This window comes from Lynx canadensis, chromosome F1 (assembly GCF_007474595.2).
Source record: "Lynx canadensis isolate LIC74 chromosome F1, mLynCan4.pri.v2, whole genome shotgun sequence".
In the NCBI taxonomy this organism is placed as follows: Eukaryota; Metazoa; Chordata; class Mammalia; order Carnivora; family Felidae; genus Lynx; species Lynx canadensis.
The window spans coordinates 34998895-35026532 of record NC_044319.2 but is presented as its reverse complement, the minus strand read 5'-3'; the positions used below and the strand labels follow the sequence as shown (position 1 = coordinate 35026532).

Sequence of the window (27638 nt, the reverse complement as noted above, 5' to 3'; positions counted from 1 at the left end):
TCCTTAGCTTCTGTGAGTATGGGGATGGTAACAGGAGTAACGGCAGAGAAGGCTGCTCTGAGCTGAGAACTAGACCTTCAAGAAAGGGGGTGAGAAAGCAGATGTCAGGAAATCAGTGCAAAAGGAAGTGGTAATGGGTGGTCTAATATCTGCTACTATATCTTCCCACCCCCATCCCCCTCCCTTCTCTACAGCATTTGACGGTTGCAATTATTCCACTCTCCACACAACTCATTCCAACTCTTGCTTTACATACAACTGACTCTTATTTTAACTAACTTTTAAATCTGGGGTCCTTAGGGACCACAGACCTCCAAAGGTTTATGGCTAGAACTAAATTTCAATATAGCCGCTTTCCTTTGTAATCCTAGGTATTCTATTTTGTGCATTAAAAAGATTAATTCTAGGGGCACCTGGGTGGCTCAGTCGGTTAAGCGTCCGACTTCCGCTCAGGTCATGATCTCACGGTTTGTGAGTTCAAGTCTCACATCGGGCTCTGTGCTGACAGCTCGGAGCCTGGAGCCTGCTTCGGATTCTGTGTCTCCTTCTCTCTCTGCCCCTCCCCTGCTCTCTCTCTCTCTCTCTCTCTCAATATAAATAAACATTTAAAAAAATTAAAAATTAATTCTGGAGGCACCTGGGTGGCTCAGTTCGCTAAGTGTCCAACTCTCAATTTTGGTTTAGGTCATGATCTCATAGTTCTTGAGATTAAGCCCTGCAACAGGCTCCACATTGACAGCTCAGAGCACGCTTGGGATTCTCTCTCTCTCCCTCTCCCCCCCTCACACACTCTCTCAAAATAAATAAATGAACATTAAGAAAAAATAATTCTGAGAAGGGGTCCAAAGGCTCAGCCAAAGAGACAAATGGGTCCACCATACACAAAAATATTAAAAACCATGAACCACATGTGAACCACATCTAAATGTTTCCATCCTGATCTTCCTATCATTTATTCTACATCCATGTTCTCCCTTAAGAGTGCCATCAATTCCTGAGGTTTTGACCCTCTGCCACCCATTTCCTTTTCAAAAGGCCTCTTGCTGGACATCTCTGGAAGTCCGGTTTCATAATCAAACTATATTCCCAATATTTTCCTAGAACACTCTCACACTTCCTGGCTCTCACTAAAACTCCATCTGTCTCATGCCCCCAAGTCTTTCTCAGGTTTAAAAAAAAAAAAAAAATCCTTTGACACTCTCTCTTTAAAAAAAAAAAAGTTTATTTTTGAGAGAGAGCACGTGAGCTGGGGAGGGGCAGAGGATCCAAAGTGATGCGGGGCTTGAACTCACAAACTGTGAGGTCATGACCTGAGCCAAAGGCTGACACTTTACCAGCTGAGCCACCTGGGTGCCCCAACATACTCTCCCTTGATCAAGTTACCCTCTCTCTCCTGTATGTTTCCTACTGGTGCTGCAACAAGTTACTTTGTAGCTGGAAATGACTCAGATGTATTCTTTTACCAGCCTGGAGGTCAGGAGGCCAAATGAATCCTACAGAGCTAAGACCAAGGTGCTGCCTTTTCCAGCATCTAGAGGTGGCTGTCATTCAGTTCGGCTCATGGCAGCACCTCTCCAGTCTCTGCTCCGGTCATTGCCTTCTCTCACTCTGATCCAGTGCCTCCCTTTCATAAGGACCCGTGTGATAACACTGCCCACCTGGATAATCCAGGGTAATCTCCCACCTCAAAGCCCTTAACTCAATCACATTTGCAAACCCCCTCTTGCCGCCTAAGATAACATAGTCACTGGCCTGGGGATTAGGATGTGGGCATCTTTGGGGTCATTATTCAACCCATCACACACACCCATTTCTCTCACCCTTGAATTCTTAACCCCCTGCTCCAAATGCATCCTTCCCCCACGTTTTTGTTCATTTCAACAAATAGCACCATCATTCATTTTGAATCCGGAGGCTAATTCAGGATTCAAGGCTAATTCTCTTTCTCAGCACTAACTTTAAGAAAGGAAGTAACCAAAATCCAATGCATGAATAAATTCTGTTCATTCTGCCTCCAGTTTCTTAATTGTCCACTTTACCTCCAGTCAAGGCCACCATCAAATCTCACCTGGATGATGGCAAAACCTCCTTGCTGGTCAGCCCCATTCACTATCGCCTTATTCCAAGCCAGTCTCCCCGCCGTATAGACAATTATATGTTTAAAATGTAAATCTGATTAGGTCAGCTAAAAAAAATTTTTTCCGGTGGCTTGGTATTTCTCAATTCAACTTAAAGGAATTAGTTCCTGGTATTTCCTACATACTGTACGTGTTGCCCCAGACGGTGGCTTTCACACAAGGAGCAGGCATTTCGTTTGCTGACCTATTCACGCGGATTCTTGACCAGGGGAAAAGTCGTGCGGAGGCGTTGGAAAGCTGAGCAGCCAGATTCCACCGCCTTTATCCGGAGCCGCCCAGCCTCCACGCGGACGACATCAAGGAAACGAAGCATCACCAGCTTTTGCTCCTGCGGAGGGCTCCCGATGGTGGTCGTGGGAGCGAAACTCGTTAGAAACGATGCACATTAGTAGTAAACAGGCCCTCGCCCCTTAAGGGGAAGCTGCGGTCAAAGTCTTCTTTCCGCCCCTCCCAGCTGCGCTCTCCACACTCCGCAGCGCTGGGAGCGAGCGCGTTGCCTCTCATCTCCCCGCTGCGCTCTCTGCTGCGCTTTCCCTCGAGGTCGCACCTCTTCCTGGAGAGGATGGGAGCCTCTTCTCGGAGGAGCCCGCAGCCTCTCGGGCCGCCGGCGCCCCCTCTCTCCCGCTCCGGAGGAGCCCTCCTCGCGGTTCTGCTGCTGCTCACGCTGCCGGCGGCCTGGGGTGAGACTCGGGGCTGGGCGCTGGGTGGGGCGAGAAGGCAGGGGGACTCTCAGATCCCCGCCCATGCCGGGACCCTGGTGGCTCTGGGTGATCCCCTCTGCCGGGGCTTGTGTTGTGCCACCGCCCGGGAGCGCGCAGGTGCCGAGCAGGTGCAGAGCAGGTGCAGCAGGAAATTTCTCTGCCTTTGTCTGTTAACAAAGGCCGGCGAGAGAGGAGCGTAGTGCTGATTGCAGCCAAGAAACGGGGGGGCTGGAAATACGACCAACTTGGGTTCTAATCCTAGCAAGTTCTTAAGTGTGAGGAAGGTTCCTGCACCTGCCCGAGTCCGTTTCCTTTTCTGTGTGGTGTGAACCCGGATTTCTACCTCGTGGTGTTGTTACCTAAATGGCATGAAGTGTGTCCAGGGGTCTAACACAGAGCCTGTCACTTAAGTTCTTTCCTCCAGCCATTCTTTCTGAACTTTGTGCGTGAGGGTGTTTGGACAAGGAGTCCTGCTGGTGGAGTTTTCACCGTAAACTGCCTTGCATCTGGTTGGATGCGCCCCACTCACACCCCAAACCACCACCTGCACCTATTGAGCGCCAACGTGTGAAGAAGTCCCACGGGGTTGGAAGAGCCAGCGAAGTTCCAGAACCCTCAGTGTCACTAGTCGCAGATAGAAGGGAAGTGGAGAGATGTTTTCACAGTGTGGCAGTGTGGTCATGTGTTTTAGTAGTAGTAGAAAATAAAGCCTGTTATAACTGATGGGAAATTTTGAGGTGGCATGTTCCCTTCCTTCCTTCCTTTTAAATAGGTAACCATTTTCACTTTGAACCCTTCTCTTCTTATTTTTGGCTTTCTGAGAAGGCTTAGTTGCTTGGACTCATTGGTAAAACCTCTCCGTTGAAATGAGAGTCCTAATTATTTTTGTCCAGCCTCTTCTTGACCAAGTGACTTTGTTCTCTGTTGTCGCTAGACACTGTGTGTTCATTGTTTGTGCCGTCTAAGAGAGTAAGGAAAAAGGAAAACCAAGTTTCCACTGAAGTCATTACTAATAGACGTCCTAAAGTAACCAACCAGGTGAAGAAACGTGATAAAGCCGAAAGTTTTATTACTAGAAGAGAAGCAAGCCAAGTGTATTAAGCAATCTGTGGTCAATGAGTAGAAATTTTTGTGAACCTTTTGAGTATATTTGTGTCTCTTCTTACTGGAATGTTAATTGCAAAAAAAAATATTTACCAAGGTTATCATAATAACCTGAAAATGTGAAACAGCTTAGTAATTTCCTTGCCAAAGGAATTTAGGTAAAGAAAATGTTTATGGAATGCTGACAGTGTGCACAGCACTTCGGACTTTATGAGAGAGCTATTTCTCCAAGGTGCATTCATGTAGAAGCTGTGTGGTGGAGTTTTATGAACTTTTCTTAATTAGGAGGCCTGGGTTCTGTTTTTTTCAGCCGCTACTTACTATCTGTCGGCCTGGAGCCCAGCAAGCCAGTCACATCCCTGACTTTCAGTGTCCATACATAGAAAATGAACATAGTCGACATCCTGCCATATGAGAGGACTGTTGTGAAAATCAAATGAGGTAGTGTATGTGACAGTGTTTTTTGTAACCTGAAAAGCCCCTGTAGATCTGAGAAACCATGAGTAGGACCTTCCTTGACAAGAGCCTAAAGACCACAGCATGACTCAAAAGGGGGACATCTCAGCTTTGATGATCAGAGAAGGCAGAGGGCAAGGAGCATGGCGCTCGCAGCATTTAAGGAGTGAATCCAAATTGGACATGCGGATTCACCCGGATAGTTATTTCACATACACAGGAGCACACTCAGGGTACTAGGGCAGTGTGGAGCATAGGACGGACTCTGGCGCCCTCACCTGGTCCTTGGGGCAGATCTCACTCTGTTGCCGTGCTGTGTAAAGACGCAAGGTAGAAAAGATGGCAAGTCCAGTGGCTTTCTGTGAATTGTCACCTATTTCAGTTTACATGTGTTCAGATGAGCAGGTTTATGGTTTATATTACCTCGTTTTATCTAATATAACCTCTGTGATCGCACAAGTAACTTTGAAGTGTTTCCACATAGAAACAGAATGAAGATAATTCTAGTAAGGCCAACTTAAGCAAACAAGACAATCCCTTCCACGCATGGACACACGCAGACATGCGCACACAGACACACGCAGGCACACACATATCCAAGCTCTTTGTCAGAGACACTAAGAGGAAGAAACATTGTCAGTCTAATCACAAGTGACCAGAAGTTCACAAAATAAAACGAGAAAATGTCAAGACTACTTGAAATGAACATCCACCTTGTGAACAGAGAAACTCATTGACTATTTTGTCCCTTTAGACATTAATTAATGATTATATTAAGTCATCATGATTAGCAAAGCATTTAAAATGTTTATTTCATCTCTATCGCGTATTTTAAAATTTCTATTTATGTATAACGTGATATTATATAGTTTTATAAATATAAAATTACCACATATATTTAAATATATTTACTATTTTAATATATAATATATGTGATATAGTTCTTTTATATAACAATGTTATATAAATTATGTTATATTTATATATATATAACATGACTTTACAATTTGTTATATAATTAACATATATAATTACATCATATGCATGTGAAATTTATTAAGCTGTATAATATGAATATAATTTAATGTGTAGTATTAAGTTGTTATAGTTTGTATATATAGTTTATAAGTAATTTATAATACACATTAATCTGTATAATAGATATAGTATATATTATATATTATAATAAATTAATATGTTATATATAACATAATATTCCAAACTATATATTATAATACATAATATTATATATTACATTAGATTATATAATATGCCAAATATAATATGTAGTATATACTAATATTATAAAATATATAAATATTTTAAAATATTAAATATAAATACATTAATTTTTTTTAATGCATGCTTTTTTTCCTTAACTGATGAAGGTGTTTTAATAAAACATTTGCAGACATTTGCAGATCTTTTCATAAAAGAGTAGAATCTGCAGACTGGAGACCAGAGTGTGCCCCAGGTTGACAGTTCATGTTTGAACAGAGGCATGGAAGTAATAAGTAAATTGTTTTTCTAGCACAGAATAAATCAATCTGCCTTGAATGGAAAGTTTGGATTGGGAGTATTTCAATGTGGACTGGGTCACCCAAGACAAAACCACAGCGAGATGATTGTATACACCCACTAGAATAGCTAAAATGTTAAAAATTGAGCATACAGTGTTGGCAATAAGATGAACTAACTGGAATGACTTCCAACTCCTTTGGAAAACAGTTTGGCAGTTTCTTAAAAAGTTAAACACAAATGTGTCATACGACTGAGCATTTTACCCCTAGGTATTTACTCAAGAGATGTGAAAGCATGCGACCACACAAAGACTTCTATAGAATTTTCACAGTGGCTTCACTTGTAATAGCCCACAACTGGAAACAATCCAAATAACCTCCAGCAGCTAAAGAGATGAACTAAATTAAGTATTTTTGTACAACTGAATATTACCGAGCAAAAAGAAATAATTTTTTTTTAAATGCAACAACCCGGATAAATCTCAAAATAAGCTTTCTGTGTAAAAGCTAGACCAAAAGAAAAGAAAAAAAAAAAAAGTACCAACTGAGTGATGTGGTTTATATGAAATTCTAGAAGGTCAAATCAGTCTGTTGTAAGAGGAAGCAGTTCGGAGATCACCTAGAGGAGGAGGTGGAGAGATGGATGCATTACAAAGGGACGTGAGGAAATTAGAGGGAGCCTGATGGAAGTGTTTGTTATTTCCATTGTGGTAATAGTTTCATGGGGCATACATGTGTCAAAAGTCATCAAATTGAATACTCCAAATACTTTTCAGTTATTGTATTTAATATACTGTAAAGCTATGCGGAAGAGGTTTTTTTTTTTAATAAATTAGAGTAGATCTTGAGTTTATGGAGTTCACGTTAATATATTTATTATAGGACAAATAGGATAAATAATTTATTTATTATAGGATAAATAAGATAAATAATTTGAGGGATTGGAAATGAAGGAGGAAAAGGAAGCTAGGTCAAGCTTTCTCTAGTGAGGATTCATACATTCTTTTTTATTTGGGTTATTATCCATATTTGCATTTTTACTTTTGCCTCACAGCTAGTAAGTAGAAGTTCAAGTTCAGATCGATGTGAATCCAGTTCCTAACACTATATACCATTATATTCTGTATTAGTTTCTTATTACTGCTGTTACAAATTACCACAAGCTTAATGAACCAACTTCAGTTCAGGTCATGATCTCACAGTTTGCAAGTTCAAGCCCCACATCGGGTTCACTGCTGTCAGTGCAGATTCCCTTTGGATTTTTTGTTGCCCTCTCTCTGCCCCTGCCCCACAGGAGCTCTCCCTCTCCCAAAAATAAATAAAAATTTAAAAATTTTTTAAATAATAAAAATTAAAAATTTGAAAAAACAAAACCGACAGATTTCCAAACCTAGAATAAAATGATATTTTTCCAACAGGTATTTCTTCTTGATTACATACTATTTGACTGTAAATATTATTTTTATTACCTTAACTTAAACCTATTAGGCCTGAAGGGGAGATAGCTGAGTCTAGTATTTAAATACACACACACACACACACACACACACACACACACACATATATACACACACACACATATATATATACATACACATACACACATATATATATATTTAACTCTTAATTGCCTTCAAAATAGCAACGACTTTCTAAGTGAGTAGATGCTGATTTAAAAAGTTCATATCTAAGATCGCTACTAAGGGAAGCAATCATTTTACCATAATTACAGTATTCTTCTTCTTTGATCACATCCATGAAGCTTATTGGAGAAAAACAGACAGCAGAGTAGAAGTTTCTCCATTAACTTTGATGCCACTGTGGTCTTGGTCTCCAGGTAATTGCAAAGCCCCGGCACAGCTCCCGTTTGCCAGGCCTACAGAACCGATTGAGAAGTTTGAGTTTCCCATTGGGGCATCTTTGAACTACATATGCCGCCCTGGTTACTACAAGAAACAGTTCCGTATCACCTGCCAAGAGAACTTGACCTGGTCAAGTGCTGAAAACAAATGTGAACGTAAGTACCTTTAGACTGAGAATTCCACTGTGTCAGTTAAACGTCCATAAGAGCTGATTCAATTGTTCAGGTTTTGGAACCAAGATGCATATGACTTAATAAGTTTGCCTAAAAGGGATTGCAGATGTGAGAGTTATTCTTTGCGTCCTATCTTCCTATTGCTTTGATTTCCTGACACCTTCATTACAAGTTCGATTCATGAGAAATGACTATCACAAGGCATGACTGAGGGAAAACCTCCATTCAGTAGGGGTTCCCCGTTGTCACCACTGAAACTGAGTAACGAGTGACTTGGGAAAGGAAAGAGAAGTGTAGGCGGGGAGAAAATCCCACACTTCGAGACCCTGATTTACACTGGTTGAATTACAAAGTGAACACTTTGGGAATAAGGGAAGTTTACATTTTTCTGGGAGGCACAGTATGAGGATGAGGTAGATCTGGAGGGAGGCTCTTTTTGAAAGTGGTGCTTAGTGGGTGGCTGGTCCTAAGGCAGTCTTGTAAGTGTCTTCAAGGGGGCAAAGCCTTGGAACTACAAATGCTTTTCAGTAAAGGTTGGGACAGCCAGTTGGGATCTTATGTACTTACTAAGAGAAGTTTGGAGTGTTCGATGTCCGGTCCCCAAATTCTACTTCTTTCCCATAGGTAAATCATGTGGAACTCCTCCAGAACTCATAAATGGCAGAATGACCATAGACGGAGACACCAAGTTTGGATCAACTGTTAATTATGCTTGTAATGAAGGGTGAGTCTAGTGCCAAGCATCACTGTTTGGGACGACAGTTCCAGAATTGTAGCACCAATCTCTAAGCAATAGTCTTAGAAAGTCTACCTGCCTATTAAAAACACAGCAATAAGAGAGGTGCCCGGGTGGCTCAGTTGGTTAAGCTTCTGACTCTTGGTTTTGGCTCAGGTCATGATCCCGATATCATGAGTCCGAGCCCTACCTCGGGCTCTGCTCTGATGCTGAAAAGCCTGTTTGAGATTCTCTCTCTCACCCTCTCTCTCTCTGCCCCTCCCCTGCTCTCTCTCTCTCTCTCAAAATAAATATTTTAAAAAAGAGGTTAAAAAGACAGTAATAAGATTTCTAAATAGAAGTGGTGGCTTGAATCCAGGCATTCAACTCTGCCTGAAATGACTAAACAAATATTGGAAAAATAGGAAAAAACCTATATCCGTGCTAGAAACCTGGGGGTGGAGAGGAAAGATGCCTACTGCACAACCAATTAATGTACCTAAAACCAAGCGAAACATTCATTAAATGGGAAGGACCAGCTCTCTAAAGAAGCAAATGGAACAAACATTAGTTGATCCATGCATATATTCTTGCCCCAAAGCGCCAAGAACTAGAGATGTTGGACTGAGAAGTGGGAAAGAATGATTTGTTTGGGATGATGGAGCTGAATGGTAGACAGGCAAATTTCAATTGTTAGAGCCCCTCTCCAGAAACGCACACAGTGCAGAAATCTTGCTGTGGGCATATTCTTGGCTTATCCTGAAGGGAGACAACCAATTCAGGAAAGAAGTAGAGAGACTGCTTTACCATAGATCTTAACTTTTGCTTTGTTTTTATTATTTATTGCTCACTTAAAATACATTTACTATAGCATAAGCAATAACAATAAAATGAACTTCGGCGTATACACTACCTACCTTAAGAAACATTGCTAGTACCTTGGAAGCCTCCTATGTGCCTTTTCCAATTCCCATTCTACCTCCAACATCTGTGTGGAAGTAACGACCATCCCGAATTTTGTGTGGTTCGTTCCCTTCCATTTGCTCCCCTTCTCTCCCATACATACTCCAAGTCAGTTTCTATTTAGCTTTCCCTAGTTTAAGCTTTATGTCACTGGCATGATACGCTATGTACTTCTCTTCAACTGGCTTTTCTATTTAACAGTTTGTTTTTGCCAATTATCTATGTGGTTGTGGTTAATTCATTTTCACTTGGGAGAGTATTTCCTTATGTGGGTATGCCACAATTTATTTTTTCTTGCTTGTTATATTTGGATTGTTGCCAGTTTGTTTTACTTTGTTTTGTTTTGGCTACTCTAAGCATTCCTGATATGAATATACATGCCTCCTAGCGCACATGTACCAAAGTTTCCTTAGGACAGTGGATTTCAAACTTCTCTTACCATGATCCACAGCTAAGAAATGTAGTTTTATAACGCACACACACACACACACACACACACATACACATCACACACAATTTTAATATAAATTAAAAGTTATTGAAAACTTCTTACCACTTCTAATCAACATTGTACTGGAGGTTCAAGCCAGGACAATTAATCAAGAAAAAGAAGCAAAAGGCATCCAAATTGGAAGGAAGGATTAAAACAGTTTCTGTTTGGGGGCACCTGGGTGGCTCAGTCAGTTAAGAATCCGACTTCAGCTCAGGTCATGATCTCACAGTTCATGGGTTTGAGCCCCGCATTGGACTCTGTGCTGACAGCTCAGAGCCTGGAGCCTGCTTCGGATTCTGTGTCTCCCCCTCTCTCTGTCCTTCCCCTGCTCACGCTCTCTCACTCTCTCTCTCAAAAATAAACAAACATTAAAAAATTTAAATAAATAACTGTTTGAAAATGATGTGTTTTGTATAGAAAATCCTAAGGAATGTACACACACACACGCACACACACCAAAAAACCTATTACAGCTAATAAATAGTTCAACAAGATTCAGGATATCAGACCAATACACAAAATTAAATTGCATTTTTATACTCTAGCAATAAACAATCTGAGAATGAAGTTAAGAAACCAATTCCACTTACAATAACATCAAAAAAATAAAATCACTTAGAAATAAACTGCACCAAAGAAGTATAAAATTATACACTGAAGATTATGAAATATTTTGGAAAACAAAATGAAAGAGGATCTACATAAATGGAAATATATTCTATATTCATAGATTGGATGACTTAATATTGCTAGTGTTATAATAATATTGAATATTATAGAATTATAGAATATTGACTTCACCAAATTGACCCGCAGATTTAATACAATCCCTATAAATTCCAGCATCCTTTTGCAGAAATCGACAAGTTCATCCTGAAATTCTTATGGAAGTGCAAGGCACCCATACAGTCAAAAAAAAATCTTGAAAAAGCAGAACTTCTCAATTTCAAAACTTACTATAAACCTACAGCAATCCAGAATGTGTGATACTGACATAAGGACAGATGTACAGATCAATAGAACAGAATTGGGAATCCAGAAGTAAAACCATACATTTATCATCGACTATTTTGCACCAAGGCACCAAGACTGTTCAACGGTAAAAGAAGAATCTTTTCAACAACTGGGCCTGGGGCAACTGAATAACCAAATACAAAAGAGTGAAGGAGGAGGAATGCATGTCATGAATTGCACTAACAGATTAAACCTGAAATGTTGGAGGAACCCAACTCAGTCTGGAAGTATAATAAATATTTTCTATATACTGCTAGATCTGTTTTATAATATTTTATTTCAGATTTTTTTCCTTTTTATTCTCATAAGTATGATAGGCCTCATAATTTCCCATTCTCATGCTGTCCTTGTCTGGCTTTATAACCAATTTATCCTCATAAAATGAGCAGAGTGTGTTTCTTTTCTAAAGCAGGCTTGATCTATCAATTTTTTTTCCAATTTCCTCTTGTATTTCTGGGTTTTGTTTTATATATTTGAGGCTATGTAATTAGGTGCATACACATTTAATACTTCCATATCTTCCAAGAGCATTAAAACTTATGTCGATTGCAAGAACTTCCAGTTCCAGGACACGATGGGCAGACTCACTTTTCTCTGCGTCTCTCTATGTAGCTAAATACCCTGGGAACTGTTCAACACGTAACCATGAAAGGACCACAAAAGGTGGAAAGGAGATGGGCTGGAGGACTATAAAACGTAAAGAGTGACCCCGTAGTGAGGTCCCTGGATTTCCTTTTTATCTCCAAGACTGGGTGCTTGGAAGGAACGCAACCCTGAATATTCAGCAGGCAGGAAGAGGGGGAGAGAGAAGCCTGTTCTCTGGTCAAAGGGCTGGGAAAAGGGAAGCTTAGTGGGGAGGTGGTGGGGAGACATGTTGATGGCAATAGTGGTCCAATCTGCCCAGCTTAGCAGCATAAGCAGAAATCAGGGATGGGGTCAGGGGAGCGTCTCTCCTTCTCGGAGAAGCCCTGAGAAGCAGCAGGTCCCCAGGTCACCAGCAGCTGTATCAATGGTAGAACCTGGGCTTCAGTCCCAATGACAATTTTATCTAATGCCCCACACCAGCCAGCAGCAGTGAGCTCTCTTCTGCCGGTGGTGACGGCGTCAACGGAGCCCAGTTGGCGAGACCTAGACTTCAACCCAGCAGCAGAAAGGGAACCAGGTTCGGGGTTTCCTCCTCCTCCATGCAGTAGGAGAGAGCCTCCCAGACCCATGACTCCTGGTTCTCCACCCAGCAGCAAAATGCAGCCTAGATAGGGGCTTCCCTCCCCTGGTGGCCACAACACAAAACGAAGGGGGAGCTCCCCCCTCCCCAGATAGCCAGAGAACAGGCCAGGGAGGTTCCTCTCCATGCAAGGGTTGAACATCTCTCACGCCTCACCTAGTGGTACCAGGCAGGTCAGAGAAGCGCCTCCGCCGTCCCAGGCAGTGTCAGCAGGGATGCGGAGCCAGGAGAATAAAGCCGACCAGAATAGCCCTGCAAGACTGGAAAATGCAATTGTCGTTGGAACTAAAGCCCACAAAAATAGGCCAGAATCTACACACTACCCTAAAGAGAGCGGTTACGTGCTAAACTTGATTTCACTAAGAGCAAGAGTCGCTTAACACAATATCCCAAGTGTTAGGATCCAAGAGAAAAATCACGTGTCACACCAAGAACCAGGGAAATCGCAGCTTGACTGAGAAGGGATAATCAATACCAGTAAGGATGCCAATGCCAAGATGAGTCAGATGTTGGAACTATCGAACGAAGATTTTAAAGCAGCCTTCATAAAATCGCTTCAATAAGTAATTACAAATTCCCTTGAGAAAAATCTTAAAGGCAAGCAAAGAGAAAGGACACACTACCTATAGGGGAACACAATTTGAATGGCAGTGGGTTTACTATCTGAAAATATGGAGGCAAGAAGGAAGTGGCACACCTTTTCCAAATACGAAAGAAAAGAACTTATTAACTGTGAACTCCATGTCTTTAAAAATATTAATCGCATACCTGGAATAAATCCCAGTTGGCTATTGTATATGATTCTTTTTATGTACTGTTGGGTTTGATTTGTTAATACTTTATTGAAGTTTTTTTACCGTCTATAAAATGTTAGCAAATCAAACCCAGTAAGGCATTAAAAAAATTGCCTACGGTGACCGCAGTGGAAACTACTCCGGGTATGCAAGACAGATTCAACATCCAAAAATCAATCAACATAATCAACTATATTAACAGGCTAAAGAGGAGAAAATTTTTAATATTTTAGAAGGGTTTTATGCATGTATTTTAAGAGAGAGAGAGAGAGCGGAAGAGGGGCAGAGGGAGAAGGAGAGAGAGAATCCCGAGCGGGCTCCACACTGTTAGCATAGAGCCCGATGTGGGTTCTAGCTGGTGAACTGTGAGATCATGACCTGAGCTGAAATTGAGTCAGACACTTAATCAACTGATCCACCCAAGCTCATATTAATTTGTATGCTCAAAGTAGAAAATATATACGCTCATATCAACAGTCCGAGAAATTGCAGTTGACAAAGTCCAATAACAAATCATGGTAAAAACTCACAGCAAGTTAGGGATGGAATTGAACAAGTCTGAAATCAAGGTGTAAGCAGGTTGGTTCCTACTGGAGGCTCTAAGGAAGAATTTATTCCATGCTTTTCCCCTAGCTTCTGGTGGTTACCAGCAGTCCTTGGTATAACTTGGCTATAAACACATCTCTCCATCTCTGCCTCTGTCTGGCTTTGCCTCACATGACTTTGCCTCTGTATGTGTTACCTTTGTCTTCCCTCTGTGTGTCTCTTTGTCCAAACTTCCTTCTTCCTTTGAGGACACCAGTCATTGGAGTAGGGCCCCCGCTAATCCAGTGTGACCTCATCCTAACTCTGTTACATCCGCCACAAACTTATTTCCAAATAAAGTCAGATTCTGAGGTTTCAGGACGTAAATTTAGAGGCATACTATTGAATCCAGAATGGACATGAATGGACATGTCATTGAAGAGAATATGTGATGTAAGTACATGAACATATATTCAGCTTCATTAGCTATTAGGAGAATGCAAACTAAAACAACACGGGGGTGGGGGGGGCGCGCCTGGGTGGCTCAATTGGGTGAGCGTCCGACTCTTTGGATACATGTCATTTTACATTGCTCCAAGCCCGTAGAATGTCCAACACCAAGAGTGAACCCTGATGTAAACTATGGACTTGAGATGATAATGATGTGTCCACGTAGCTTCATCAATTGCAACAAATTGTACCATTCTGGTGGGGGATGTTGGTAATGTGGGAGGTTGTGCATGTGTGTGGAAAGGGAGTATATGGTAAGTCCCTGTACCTTCTGGTCAATATTTCTGTAAACTTGAATCTCCTCTTAAAAATAGTCTGTATAAAAAAAAATTGCATAGATGTAAATACACATGCACCCCTCACACAAATTAGCACAAATAAAACTGAGGAAATTTGAACCAAATTGGCAGATCATACCTATGCCAATGTCCTGGTTGTAATATTCTACTATAGTTTTGCAAGAGATTATCATCGGGGGAGATATTCCACGTTTATGGAACGCTTGGAATAGTTTGTGGCATACTAAGTGGGAATTTCTGCCTTGACCATTTTAAATATGAAATCAGTGTTGGACTTTTGTTGTTCTGTTTGGATTTCCTTTGGTTTGAGGTTGATGAATCTTAAATACTGTAGGTTTCTACAAAAGCGTGGCTTAAAGTAGAGAGAGCCCATTTAGTTGAGAAGGCATGAAGAAAAAAATTTAAAGTCCAAATGAAGACATAAACTTTGGGAAAGTGATAGGACTATGACAAATGGAAATTGTCCTTCTGAATTCTCCAAGACTGCGATCTCTAGTAAGTAGCAATATAAGTAGGAAAATGAACAGGGAATATAACATTCATTCTTCTTTATCTTTAGATACCGACTCATTGGTCAGCCCTCTAGCACGTGCCTCATCTCGGGCAATACTGTCGTCTGGGATAACAACCCACCTACTTGTGAAAGTGAGTCGAGATATTCTTTCCTGTTACCTTCACCAATGGATTCTAAGTTTCCTCCTGGAGTTGTAAAAATCTTAATTGAATTCCTTTTGTGCATTCTGTCCCTCAATCCCTAGGGGGGTTCTGGCAACTGTTTCCTTAAATGTTTCCTTATCCCAGGATGTACCTTTTCTGAATCTGGGGACTTAAATGCAGAAAAGCCTTCAAACTTTACTTTTACTTCAAATAATTTGGAATTATGTTGACTGTACCACCCCCAGTATAACAATCATTCTGCTTGGCAAATTAGTGAAGATTTTTTTTTAAGTGTTACTCTCGAAGGTTGGTGAAGCTGTGTATGAATCAACACTTTCATGTACCTAGAGTTACACAAAACCTCTTGAAGGGTACCACGTACTGTGACCCTCAAAAGTGGGCATCTATTTTGACCCAGTTCTTAGAACTTACGCTTGGGAAATAAACACAGACTTTTACTAGGAATTCACTGTAAACGTTTCATTGTTGCATTCTTTATAATGGCAAAAATGTTAAAGTAACCTAAATGTTTCAAATCATGGTCTGGAAAGTACTGGAAGGAGTCATGTTAATAATGACTATGGAGAATTCCCTAAGAAACATAAAATCAGAGTTAGAAGAAATACCAGCCATGCACCAGAATATTATTCAGCCATTAAAAAAAAGGGGGGGGGTCACCTGGGTGGCTCAGCTGGTTAAGCTTGGGACTTCAGCTCAGGTCATGATGTTACAGTTTGTGGGTTTGAGCTTCTCCATCAGGCTCTGTGCTGACAGCTTCAGATTCTGTGTCTCCTCTCTCTCTGCCCCTTCCCAACTCTTTCTCTCTCTCTCTATCTCAAAAATAAATAAGCATTAAAAAAAAAAAGATGTCATGGAAAAGCACTTCATGACATGTAAAGATGTTAATTATATATTTTATGTGAAAAAAATAGGTGACAGGACAGTACTCTGGCTAGATCTCTTAATTTAAAGATAACACACCTATATCTATTCCTGTATTTTCATCTCTGTTTCTAAATCTGTAACCTTTTGTATATCTAAACCTTGGTGAATGGCTTTCCGCCTCCTTGGTGAAAGTGGGAGGAAACTTCTGGTATACATTTTGACCGTGCAACCGCATGCTTTCTCAAGAAGATCCAGTCTCCTATTTATTCAAACTGCCCTAGGTCCATAAACTGGCTCTCAAGTCTGGGCATTGGTTGGTGAATAACCATAACTTTTTTTTTTTTTTCAGTGATTCAAGTCAAACCTAGATCTTTTCTGCTTCTACCCATCTAATAACACTTTAGTCTGTTATTCTTCTATTTCGGTTTTAGAGATTCCGCAATCAATCAGCCAGGAGCAACGATTTCTGCAGGCAAATCATTCTCATTTCTGTTTCAATTGTCTCTGGCCCTCTGGCCCTCGAGTGCTGCCACTTGACGCCTACCATCCTGAGGTCGTTCCGTCACCATTAAATTCAGGGAAGACAATTCCATAACTAAATCCCAATGTCATTCCCAGCCTACAGAGAATAAGCACCATAGATGTTTTTCAAGGTTACTGAATATTCTGCATGAATGTATTACTCAAAGCCTTGGGTGAAAAGATAAATGTTCTCTCTTTCTTTTTATTTTTTTTTTTTTATTTTTTTAACACATTTATTATTGAGAGACAGAGCATGGGCTTGGGAGGGACACAGAGAGGGGGAGACACAGAATCGGAAGCAGACTCCAGGCTCTGAGCTGTCAGTACAGAGCCCAATGCGGGGCTTGAACCCACAAACCGCGAGATCTGGACCTAAGCCCAAGTTGGATGCTCAACTGACCGATCCCCCCAGGCGCCCCTAAATTTCTCTCTTTAAACACCCCACCCCTGTGCACATTGTTGGGGAGTTGACAAACAGATACTACATAAATCCACTCTGGCATTCCTAAATCCCCAAGTCATAGAATGCTTCCTCAACAGTATCCTGAAAAAGCTCTGGTATTTCAGCTTCGTTCAGCAGAGGCCAGACTCTGACCCGCTGAATTCACAGTCTCATTTCTGGTGTTCTGCACCTTCTTGTAGGTCATAACTTGTACTCCCCACCCCCTCCTGTACTTCCAGGTCTGCCAGGACTTAGATCAGGTTTAAGGACCAAAAACAATGCGAAGTAGTAGGGGTAGGTCCGGAGGAAGATCAGCAGTCCCTGAAATTTGGGCTGCCCGATTTAGTAAATAAAAATACATGATGTTCAGTTAAACTCAAATTTCAGGGGCGCCTGGGTGGCGCAGTCGGTTAAGCGTCCGACTTCAGCCAGGTCACGATCTCGCGGTCCGTGAGTTCGAGCCCCGCGTCAGGCTCTGGGCTGATGGCTCGGAGCCTGGAGCCTGTTTCCGATTCTGTGTCTCCCTCTCTCTCTGCCCCTCCCCCGTTCATGCTCTGTCTCTCTCTGTCCCAAAAATAAATAAACGTTGAAAAAAAAATTAAAAAAAAAAAACCTCAAATTTCAAATAAGCAACAAATACTTTTGTATTCTAACTATGTGCCTTGTGATATTGGGGATATACTTACGCTTAGAGTTTTTTCAATGTTTTTCTGAAATTCAAATTTAACTGGACATTCTATATTTTCTCTGGCAATCTTATCAGGGCAGCTGCCTCACGAGAGATCATTACAGTTTCTTTAGAGAAGGGGAGGACCCCCTCAGACAGGGGAGGAGGGCCTGTTTCCCCTAGCAAAGGAGACTCAGCAGAACTCACAGGTTCAAGGTATTCAGCTTTGTTCGAATCTGTCCATATATCTCCATCCCAATTTTCAGAGCCCTCCTTCCAATCAGTTCTCAAACTTTAACATAAGAGACCCTGTCGTGAATTCGATTTGTCGTGGAATCCAGCTACGGGATTGATTAGATGTTAGATTTGTGCTTCAGAAATTTTGGCTCTGTGGCTACGGAATGCAAGTGTTTTTCTTTTCCTTTTTCTTTTTAAGTTTATTTATTTATTTTGGGAGAGAGAGAGAGGAGAGACAGTGAACGTGGGAGCTGGGGAGGAGCAGAGAGAGAGGGAGAGGGAGAGAGAACGCTGTCAGCGCAGAGCATGAAGCGGGCTCTATCACACCAACCTTGAGATCATGACCTTAGCCCAAATCAAGAGTCAGACACTCAACTGACCAAGCCACCTAGGTGCCCTACAAGTATTTCTTTTAGGGCAGGTAGAGAAGCTTTCAGAACCAGACCTTGAACAGGAATTTAGAGCATTTTCTTTCTCTTAAGTTCTCCAAAGCACTTGGAAGCAAGCAACCAACCAGCTCGCTTTTCCTCCCTCCCTTCCTTCCTTCTCTCCTACTTGCTTCCTCCCTTCCTCCCTCCCTCCTTGTCTTCCTTCTCTCTTTTGTTCATATACTAGATAGGACCCCTAATAAAATCTTGATGAAGGTATCTTTGTCTTGTTCCCCATCTCAAAGGGAAAGATTGGAATATTTCACCATTAACCAATATTTGCTGTAGGCTTTTGTAGATACCCATTTTTAGATTAAGAAAATTCCCTTATAATATTCTTCATTGCTAAGAATTTTTTTTTATCATTAAACCGTAAAGTTTACCAAACACATTGGCTACATATAGTGAACAATCATATCTGTTTCTCCATTACTCTCTCTCTCTCTTTTTTTTTAATGTTTATTTCTTTTTGAGAGAGACAGAGACAGAATGCGAGTGGGTTGGGACAGAGAGAGAGGGAGACACAGAATCCGAAACAGGCTCCAGGCTCTGAGCTGTCAGCACAGAGCCCGACGCAGGGCTCAAACCCACAAGCTGCAAGATCATGACCTGAGCTGAAGTCGGATGCTCAACCGACTGAGCCACCCAGGCGCCCCTCTCCGTTACTCTCTTAATGTAATGAATAGTTTTAATTTCTTTTTGAAAGACAAACTGATTTTGAATTCCAATTTTATATCCTTGGAATACATCAACTTGACAAAATATTTTATAATTTTTGTATGTTGTTTAATGTGCTTTTGTAATGTATTTTAGATGTTTTTGAGATATAATTTACATATCATAAAGTTACTCTTTTAAAGGATACACTGTAATGATTTTTAGTATATTCGTAAGGTTGTGCGACCAGCACCACTCATTCTAGAACACTTTTATCACCCCATTCCTAATGTTTTTTAGAGGGATCAGACTGTAATATTTTTCCCGTGATTTAAATATCCCGTGTAATATTTTTCCCATTTCATTTCTCCCGTGAGAAAAAAAATGAAATATTTTTCTCATGTCCTTATGAGGTTTTGGTATCAAACTTACAATAGACTCATAAAGCCACCTGATTGTGTTCCATAGATTTGTTTCCCTTTAAGGCATTATTTCTTCCTTAGATATTTGAAAAAAACTCACCAATAAAGCCCTATTGCCTATAGTTTATGTTGCTGGAAGTCCTTTTTTTCTTCTCCTTTTTTTAAATCTCCAAGTTTTTATTTAAATTCCAGTCAGCTAACATATAGTGTAATATTAGCTTCAGGAATAGAACTGAGTGATTCACCACTTATATACAACACCCAGTGCCCATTACAAAGAGTGCCCTCCTTGATAGCCATCACCTACTTAACCCATCCCCCTGCCCGACTCCCCTGGAAGGTCTTTTTGGCAACAATTTTTTCACACCATCTAGACTTTTTATTGAAAGACATATATTTATATATTACTGCATATATATAAAGTGCTCAGTAGTAATTATTCACTTCAATGAATCTTTACAAAGTGAACACACCCACATTAATAGCATTCAAATAAGATATAGCACATCAGAAGCTTCCCCATGCTCTTCCTCAGTGCTCATCTTTCCCAAATAACCATTATTCTGGCTCTATCACAAGGATTAGTTTGCCCCGTCTTGAATTTTCTATTAAAGGAATCAAAAAGCATGTACTCTTTTTTGTCCAACTTCTGTTGAGTGTTATATGTAGGAGACTTATCCATGTTGTTGTATATGGATTAATTGGATCTTTTTTTTAATTGTTGTATGTATTTCATTGTAAGAACTTAACAATGAATTCGTAAACTCAGCTGTTTATATATCAGCAGTACTTTATGCATGTGCATATGCAATAAATATCCATATATATGCAAATATAAATTTTCAAATCTTTATATATATATGTGCACATCTGTATAGTGTTTATATTTACATAAGTGGAATTGTTGAGTATGAACATAGCCAGTCTTAATAGATACTGCCGAAAGATTTCATACTGTGGTTGTACACATTACACTTCTACCGAAATCAGATGAAAAGTCCAGCTGCTCAATATCTTTGTCAACTTGATAGTTATCAGTTGTTTAAATTTCAGCGATTCTAGGGGCTCACTGTGGCTTTAATTTGCATTTTCCTAATGACTGATGATGCAGAGCACCTTTTCATATCTTTGTGCAGTGCCTGTTCAAAATTTTCACCCAGTGTTTGCTAGTTTGTGTATCTTTTTTATTGTCTTGGAGAAATTCTTTATACACAATAAACATAACACAATAAACAAAACACATTTTCTTCCAGGCTAAAATTGGTCCTTTTGCTTTCTTAATGATGTCTTTTGATGATAGAAGGTATACATTTTTATAGTGTTTTTTAATAAGACTTAATAAATCTTTTCCTTTCTAGTCACTACTTTCTCTGTTCTTTTTTTTTAATGTTTTTATTTTTTATTTTTGAGAGAGAGAGCAAGTATGAGTGGGGGAGGGGCAGAGAGAGAAGGAGAGAGAGAATCTTAAGCAGGCTCCACACTCAACATGGAACCTGACATGAGGCTCGACCCCACAATCCTGGGATCATGACCTGAGCCTAAATCAAGAGTTGGATGCTCAACCAACTAGATGGGCCACGCAGGCGCCCCACCACTTTCTCTGTTCTATGTAAGGAAGCTTTGCCTATCATTTTATCTCTTAAGTTTATGATTCACCTCAAATTTATTTTTTGTGTGGTGTGAAGTATGGTCAAGGAATGTATTTCCTTTTTTTGTATGTGTTTTTGTTTGTTTTTTTCCTAATGGGTAGGCAATTCACCTAATATTACTGATTTTAAAAACCATTAAAAAACATTTTTGTATATCACCATACAATAGTTTAATATCTGTGTCAGGTGTCGTTATATGCAGGTCTCATTTCAGAGAGGTTCTGTGCTATTTTCATTACTATAGTTTTCATTACTATAGTATTCATTACTACAGTATTCTAATAAGAGTTGATATCTGGTGGCATATCCTCTGCCATGTACTTCTTCCAAGATTTATTTGGTGATTCTTGGCCCTTTGCATTTCCATATAAAATTTAGAACCAGCTTGTCAGTTTCCACAAAAAGAATACTACTTGAATTGGCATTGGATTTCTATTGACTCAGCAGATGCAATTGTGGGCCACTTACATTTTTTAATTTTAAATTCATGAACATGAATTTTTGAAATTTTTGAATTCTTAATAATATTTGCCAATTTACATTATAGAAAATAATGTAAACATAGATATGTAACATTGAAAAATGTAACATTTTCTAATTGTTTCTTAAACACGCAATCATTTGACTTTGGAACCAACAATCTTGCTAAATTTACTTAGAAATGCAGTAGTTTATCTGTATATTCTTTTGGATATGCTGTATAAATAATCATGTCATTGGTAAATAATTATCCTATTTTTTTAATCTTTTCCTTTCTTGCAGCTTTTTATTTCTCTTGCTTTACTGCATTGGCTATAGAACCTCCAGTACAATGTTGAATGGAAGAGAAGATACCGGGTTTTTAAAAAAATTTTTTCGTAATGTTTATTTATTTTTGAGAAAGAGAGGCAAAGTGTGAGTGGGGGAGGTGCAGAGAGAGAGAGAGAGAGAGAGAGAGAGAGAGAGAGAATCCAAAGCAGGCTCCAAGCTCCAAGCTATCATCACAGAACTTGACGTGGGGCTTGAACCCACAGACTGTGAGATCATGACCTCAGCCGATGTCAGATGCTTAACGGACTGAACCACCCAGGTTTTTTAATTGTCATTATATTGGTTTTTTAATATTGGTTTTTTACTAGTCATTATAAAGCATGATGTTTACAGAAGGTTTTAGGGAGATATTCTTTATCAGATTAAGGAAGTTGCTTTTTATACCTAACTTGCTAAAAGATTTATCATGAATGTGTATTCTAATTTATCACTGTGTATCTAATGAGACGATCAGATCCTATTTCTCCTTCATTGTGTCAGTTTTTGTGCTTTTACATTGATCTCACAAGACATTATTGTTGTTTTTATAAAAAGAGTATTTATACTCCTCCATCTATTAACTCTTTCTGCTATATTTCCTCCAAATTGCAGTTCAGTCAGTTCTTTACGACACTATTTTCCTTCAATCTAAAAAATTATCTTTTAGCATTTTTGCATTGTAGGTCTTCTGGCAATAGATTCTTTCAATATTTTTCTAGGCATGGTTTCTTAAAAGTTATCATCCCTATTTTCTGGCTTCTTTTAAAATTGATTGCTCTTGATTTTTTTGTTTTACAATATTACTATGATGTGTCTAGGTAAAGTTTTTCCTTTTTTTTTTTTTTTTAGTATTTGTATTGTTTGAGTTTGTATGGCTTCTTGAATCTGTAGGTTTAATGATGTCTTTTATTGGTTTTGGAAAATTCTCAGCCATTACTTCTTCAAATGTTCACGCCCTGTGTTATCGCTCTCCTCTCATTATCAGAATTCACTTAAACATGCATTAGGCCTTCCTTATTCCTCTATCCTATAAGTCTATTACTCTTTTTTATGTATTTCTGATCCTTCTGTGTCTCTGTGTTTTATTCTGGATATTTTCTTCAGTCCTGGCTTCCAATTCATTGATCTTTATTCGACTGTGTCCCACCTGCTGTTAATTCCATCAGATTCTTAATTTCAGTAAGCTGTATTTTACAAAGACAACAACTTTTATTTGATTCCTTTCAAAATTTTCCCTGTTGTTTTTAATTGTTTCTTGTTCTTACCAAAAGTTTGGGTTTCGTATATTTTACCTTTGAATAGATAAACATAATTATCTTAAATCTGTGAGTGAAAATTCCAATAGCTGGGGTCCTAACGGTTCAGTTTCTATTGTCAGTGATTATGTTGCTTCTAATTCATGTTATTTTATCTCATTAAGTATCTCATTGATTGTAGGTCAGGAATTATACTTGAGAACCTTCCTCTGTACAAATAAATTCAAGGTCTTAGAAAACGAACCTTCTTCAGGAAGGATTTTTGTTGTTGTTATTTCTTCCAGAAACCTGGGGACCTAGCAGTCTGGGACCACTTTCATTCAATTTCAGAAACTGTTATTTTTCTAGGCCACCCACAGTACTTGAGGAACAACTCCAGTAATCTTGATTCCCAAGGCCTATTTCTTTGAGGTCCCTATAAGTATACAGCAGAAGATATTACCAAGGCTCCCACCTTGCAAGATCTGGATTCCACTTTAGTTCCTTGACTCCATGAGACTATCAAAGTCTGCTCACCACTCAGATCCCCCCTCCTGATTCAGCTATCCTTCCCGCAAAACAGCAGCCTAAATGCCTCTTACCCAGCTTTTTATCTTCTATCAGATTATGGTCTGGTAATGCTTCACTAGTTCATTGCTTTCTGATACATCCACAGACATAGTTTATATTTTATCCAGCATTTATAGTCTTTCTTGGGGGGGGGGAGAATGGAGGGGTAGAATGATGTTTGATTTAAATTGTTAAGGTTACCCTTATCAGAAGGAGTATCCTTCTTAAGAATTTTTATTTTTAATTTCAAGCGTTTTGGAGTTTTGGCTGAAGTTGCTTCGTTCTAGTTATATAGTATTATAGTCGTACAGTGTACTATGTCCTACTTCTAGATTTTCAACTGTATTTCGAGTTGTTTTTTTTATGAACTAATATATGATCCCTTTTACATGGGTATCATGTTGTGATACCAAACTCAGTCTTGATGAAATGAGTTGGTAAGTTTTCTATTTTCTACATCTTGTGAAAAATTTGAAATTACATTTGAAAGTACATATTACCTGGAAGTAACTTGATAGCATTTTTATGTAAAATATTTTCTTCTATTCTTACAAGTTTCTTTGCCCATTCTGGCTTTCTATATCTTCTTGAATGCATATTGGTAATTTACATTTCCATTTATATCATTTAGATTTTCAAAATGTTTAATTAACATATATTAGCCTACAGCTTTATAAATTTCTCATATATATGCAAATATATTTAATACTATTTCCCACTGTTGTATATCTGTGTTGTTTCTCTTCCCTTACATTTTTTTCTTTTAGCAAGGGTTTTTTTTTTTTATTTTTTTAAAGCTTTACTGAGCTAATAACAAAAATGAAAATTAAGAAGGAAAATGGAAAAGAGTAGGGGAAAGCTGTGTAAAGTATGGTAAAATAAAATGATCAAAGAGCTGTTTAAAATGAAAGGAATGTGAATTATATTAAAAATGCGTATGCTTATAGGAAATAATGTAAGAAAGGCAGTACGCATGCTATTTATTATGCCCACCTAAATGACGACTTTGTATGTTGAGGAGGGCACCTGTTGGGATGAAAACTGGGTGTTGTATGGAAACCAACTTGACAATAAATTTCATATTAAAAAATAAATTAAAAATAAATTATGACTTTGTAAAAACATACCCACATGTGAGGAAAGATCAAAAGCAAATAGCAAATGTAAAAAGAGTTATACTCATTGGATCTCTGACTAGTTATTTTAATTCACTATTATTTAAGTCACTGTCTCTTTTCCCAGGAATTCCTTGTGGGCCGCCCCCAAACATTGCCAATGGAAGTTTCACTAGCATCAACAGAGAATATTTTCCATACGGGACGGTGGTGACCTATCGCTGCAATTCTGGACAGAGAGGGAAAAAGCCATTTGAGCTTGTGGGCCAGCCGTCAATATATTGCACCAGCAAAGACAACCGCGTCGGCACATGGAGCGGCCCTCCCCCTCAGTGCATTATACCTAATAAATGCACACCTCCGGAAATTGAAAATGCAATAATAGTATCTGAGCGCAAAACCTTATATTCCTTAAATGAAATCGTGGTATTTATGTGTGAGTCCGGCTTTGACATGAAAGGACCCTCCAGTGTGAAATGCCAACCACGAAACAGATGGGAGCCACAGCTGCCAAGCTGCTCTAGGCGTGAGTCTGACTGAGGCTTTGAAGGGGCCTACAAATGGCATGAGTTGTGAAAGGATCGGGAGATTAGTGTTTGTTCCGGGGGAGGATGTGTGGGAAGCAGTGTGGGTCAATTTGGGGGGATGGAGCATGAAATTAAGAAAGTGGGCGTGTGCATGTATGTGTGTGTGCACTGAGGTGGACTTTCCAGTCAACTGTGTCACAAGCACTCCAATTTTTTTTAGTCTTTATTTATTTTTGAGAGAGAAGGCAAGGAAGGGGCAGAGAGAGAGGGAGACAGAGCATCCGAGGCAGGCTCTGCACTGTCAGCGCAAAGCCTGATGCGGGGCTCGAACCCACTAACTGTGAGATCATGGACCTGAGCCGAAGTCAGATGCTCAACCGGCCAGGCGCCCCTGCGATCAGCACCTTAAATGCATGATCTCATCTACCCTTCACAACACTCCTTTACAATAGGGCTATTCTTATATCCATATGGCAGTGAAGTTTGTTTGGTATTTCAGAGGTTGAGTAAACCGTCCAGATCACGTGCTATTAAGTGGAGTACCCAGGAATGGAAGCAAATGGGTCAGACTCCAGGGCCTGAGTTCTCTGGTCCTAGTTATACTTCTGTCAGCATCTCTCCCAGAAAATAAGAAACTGGCTTATGAAGACAGATATCATAGCCTCAGAATAGTGGCCAAGACCTTAGAGTTTGTCTGTTCTGGTCCATCTCCTACATTTTATCATTAGGAATCTCAAGTTGAGAGTGAAAGTTGCTTAAGCCAAACAGATTTTCCCTCATTGTTAACTGGATATAGATTAGGTTGAAGTGCAAATGAGTTCAGATGCCTTGAGCACGAAGAGGGCTATGAATGGAGGTAGCCAGACCTTGAGTCAAATACTCTTTAAGCGATATGCCCTCTCGTTACAAGGATGGGTTTATTGAGTGGATGTTGTTCTCAATGGCTTATCTCAATGGCCTTGTATGCCACAATGGCTGCCTTAGGAGTGGATGGGTAAATGCTGTGGCTGCTACATAGGGACAAAGACGGACTTTACCATTCTTGTGCCAACTAACACCAGCCTTGTACAACCCCTGAGAGCTGGAAGGACAAACAGACAAAGTGATATAAATATGAATGATTACTACATTCGATCATAGGAGTACAGTAAAAGACATGGGAAATCTATTAAATAGATTTAGGCTCAGGCAGCCCTCTCCTCTGAAAGATGAGCCTGTAAATTGGATCGCCTTTCTACCAAATATGTGGGTGGAGAACCCCACCAATACGAATAACTCCATCTTGAATAGCCAGCGCTAGAAGAAGGGACTTGTAAATGTGTTTCACCTTGTGCTGGGGAGAACTTGGCTCTAATTATCTGCTTCTGACTAGCTGTGAGGTCTTCGGCTACATCTCCATATTTTTAACTTCCATATCAGTAAAAGGAGGGGGCTAGAGTATCGTTTGATTTCCCTTCTTATAACACCAAACCCTTTTAACTGTGTCTCTGACTCCTCAGAAGGGTTAGAATTTAACCAAAGATATTTCTCCATAAATGACTGGTACTTTGCACCTGTTCTTTCCACAGTATGTGCTCCGCCTCCAGAAATTCCGCATGGTAAGCCCACCCCAAGCGACAAGGACAGCTTTTCCCCTGGGCAGGAAGTATTCTACAGTTGTGAGCCTGGCTATGATCTCAGAGGGACTGCTTCTGTGCGCTGTACGCCCCAGGGAAACTGGAGCCCAGCAGCCCCTACATGTGCAGGTACCTGCGGTTTCCTCTGGTTTGCAGATCAGTCTTCTTGTTCTTCACAGAGGCAGTCTTACCTCTTTGTTGTTGTTGTTGTTGTTTTCCTAGTGAAATCATGTGATGACTTCCTGGACCAACTCCCTAACGGTCGTGTGCTCTTTCCACTTAATTTCCAGCTTGGGGCAAAAGTGTCCTTCATTTGCAATGAGGGGTGAGTATGATGACCTGGCATGGAGACCAGGGACTCAGTTCTGGATGCTAATACGCTGGCGCCCTGGGCAGTGGGGGTTTATCCAAAAAGCAAGCTGTCTAATGGAACAGAAGTACCAAAAAAGACTAGTATTTGAGGCAACGATTGGGAAGTATTGTAGCAACCACATAGAACCATGAACGGATGCTTAAAAAGGAAGAACAGTAAAATATACTGAACAGCAGAAGTATAACAACAGATCTTGACTATTGAAGTGAAACTATTTATTACTACTGATGCCTATTTATTACACGTATGAATAAAAAGTAATTTGTAGGCACCAAGGGAGAAATATTGCAGAGGGGTTGTTTTAAAAAAGTTTGATATAGAAAAGAAAGTTACTTATAAGATAAGTGACATGCAG

At 39.9% G+C, this 27638-nt stretch overlaps 1 protein-coding gene across 2 annotated transcripts in view; it reads left to right on the top strand.

Moving 5' to 3' along the window:
- The first annotated feature begins 2622 nt into the window (after positions 1–2622).
- Positions 2623–27638, top strand: part of CR1L (complement C3b/C4b receptor 1 like) — a 62056-nt gene continuing 37040 nt past the window's right edge. For both annotated transcript variants that reach the window (XM_030301880.1, XM_030301879.1), the window contains exons 1-7: positions 2623–2818; positions 7757–7936; positions 8579–8678; positions 15052–15137; positions 24895–25293; positions 26863–27039; positions 27133–27235. In XM_030301880.1, coding sequence (XP_030157740.1) covers positions 2701–2818; positions 7757–7936; positions 8579–8678; positions 15052–15137; positions 24895–25293; positions 26863–27039; positions 27133–27235 — 1163 coding nt within the window. In that variant the 5' untranslated portion in view covers positions 2623–2700. The remainder of the gene's footprint in view (positions 2819–7756; positions 7937–8578; positions 8679–15051; positions 15138–24894; positions 25294–26862; positions 27040–27132; positions 27236–27638) is intronic.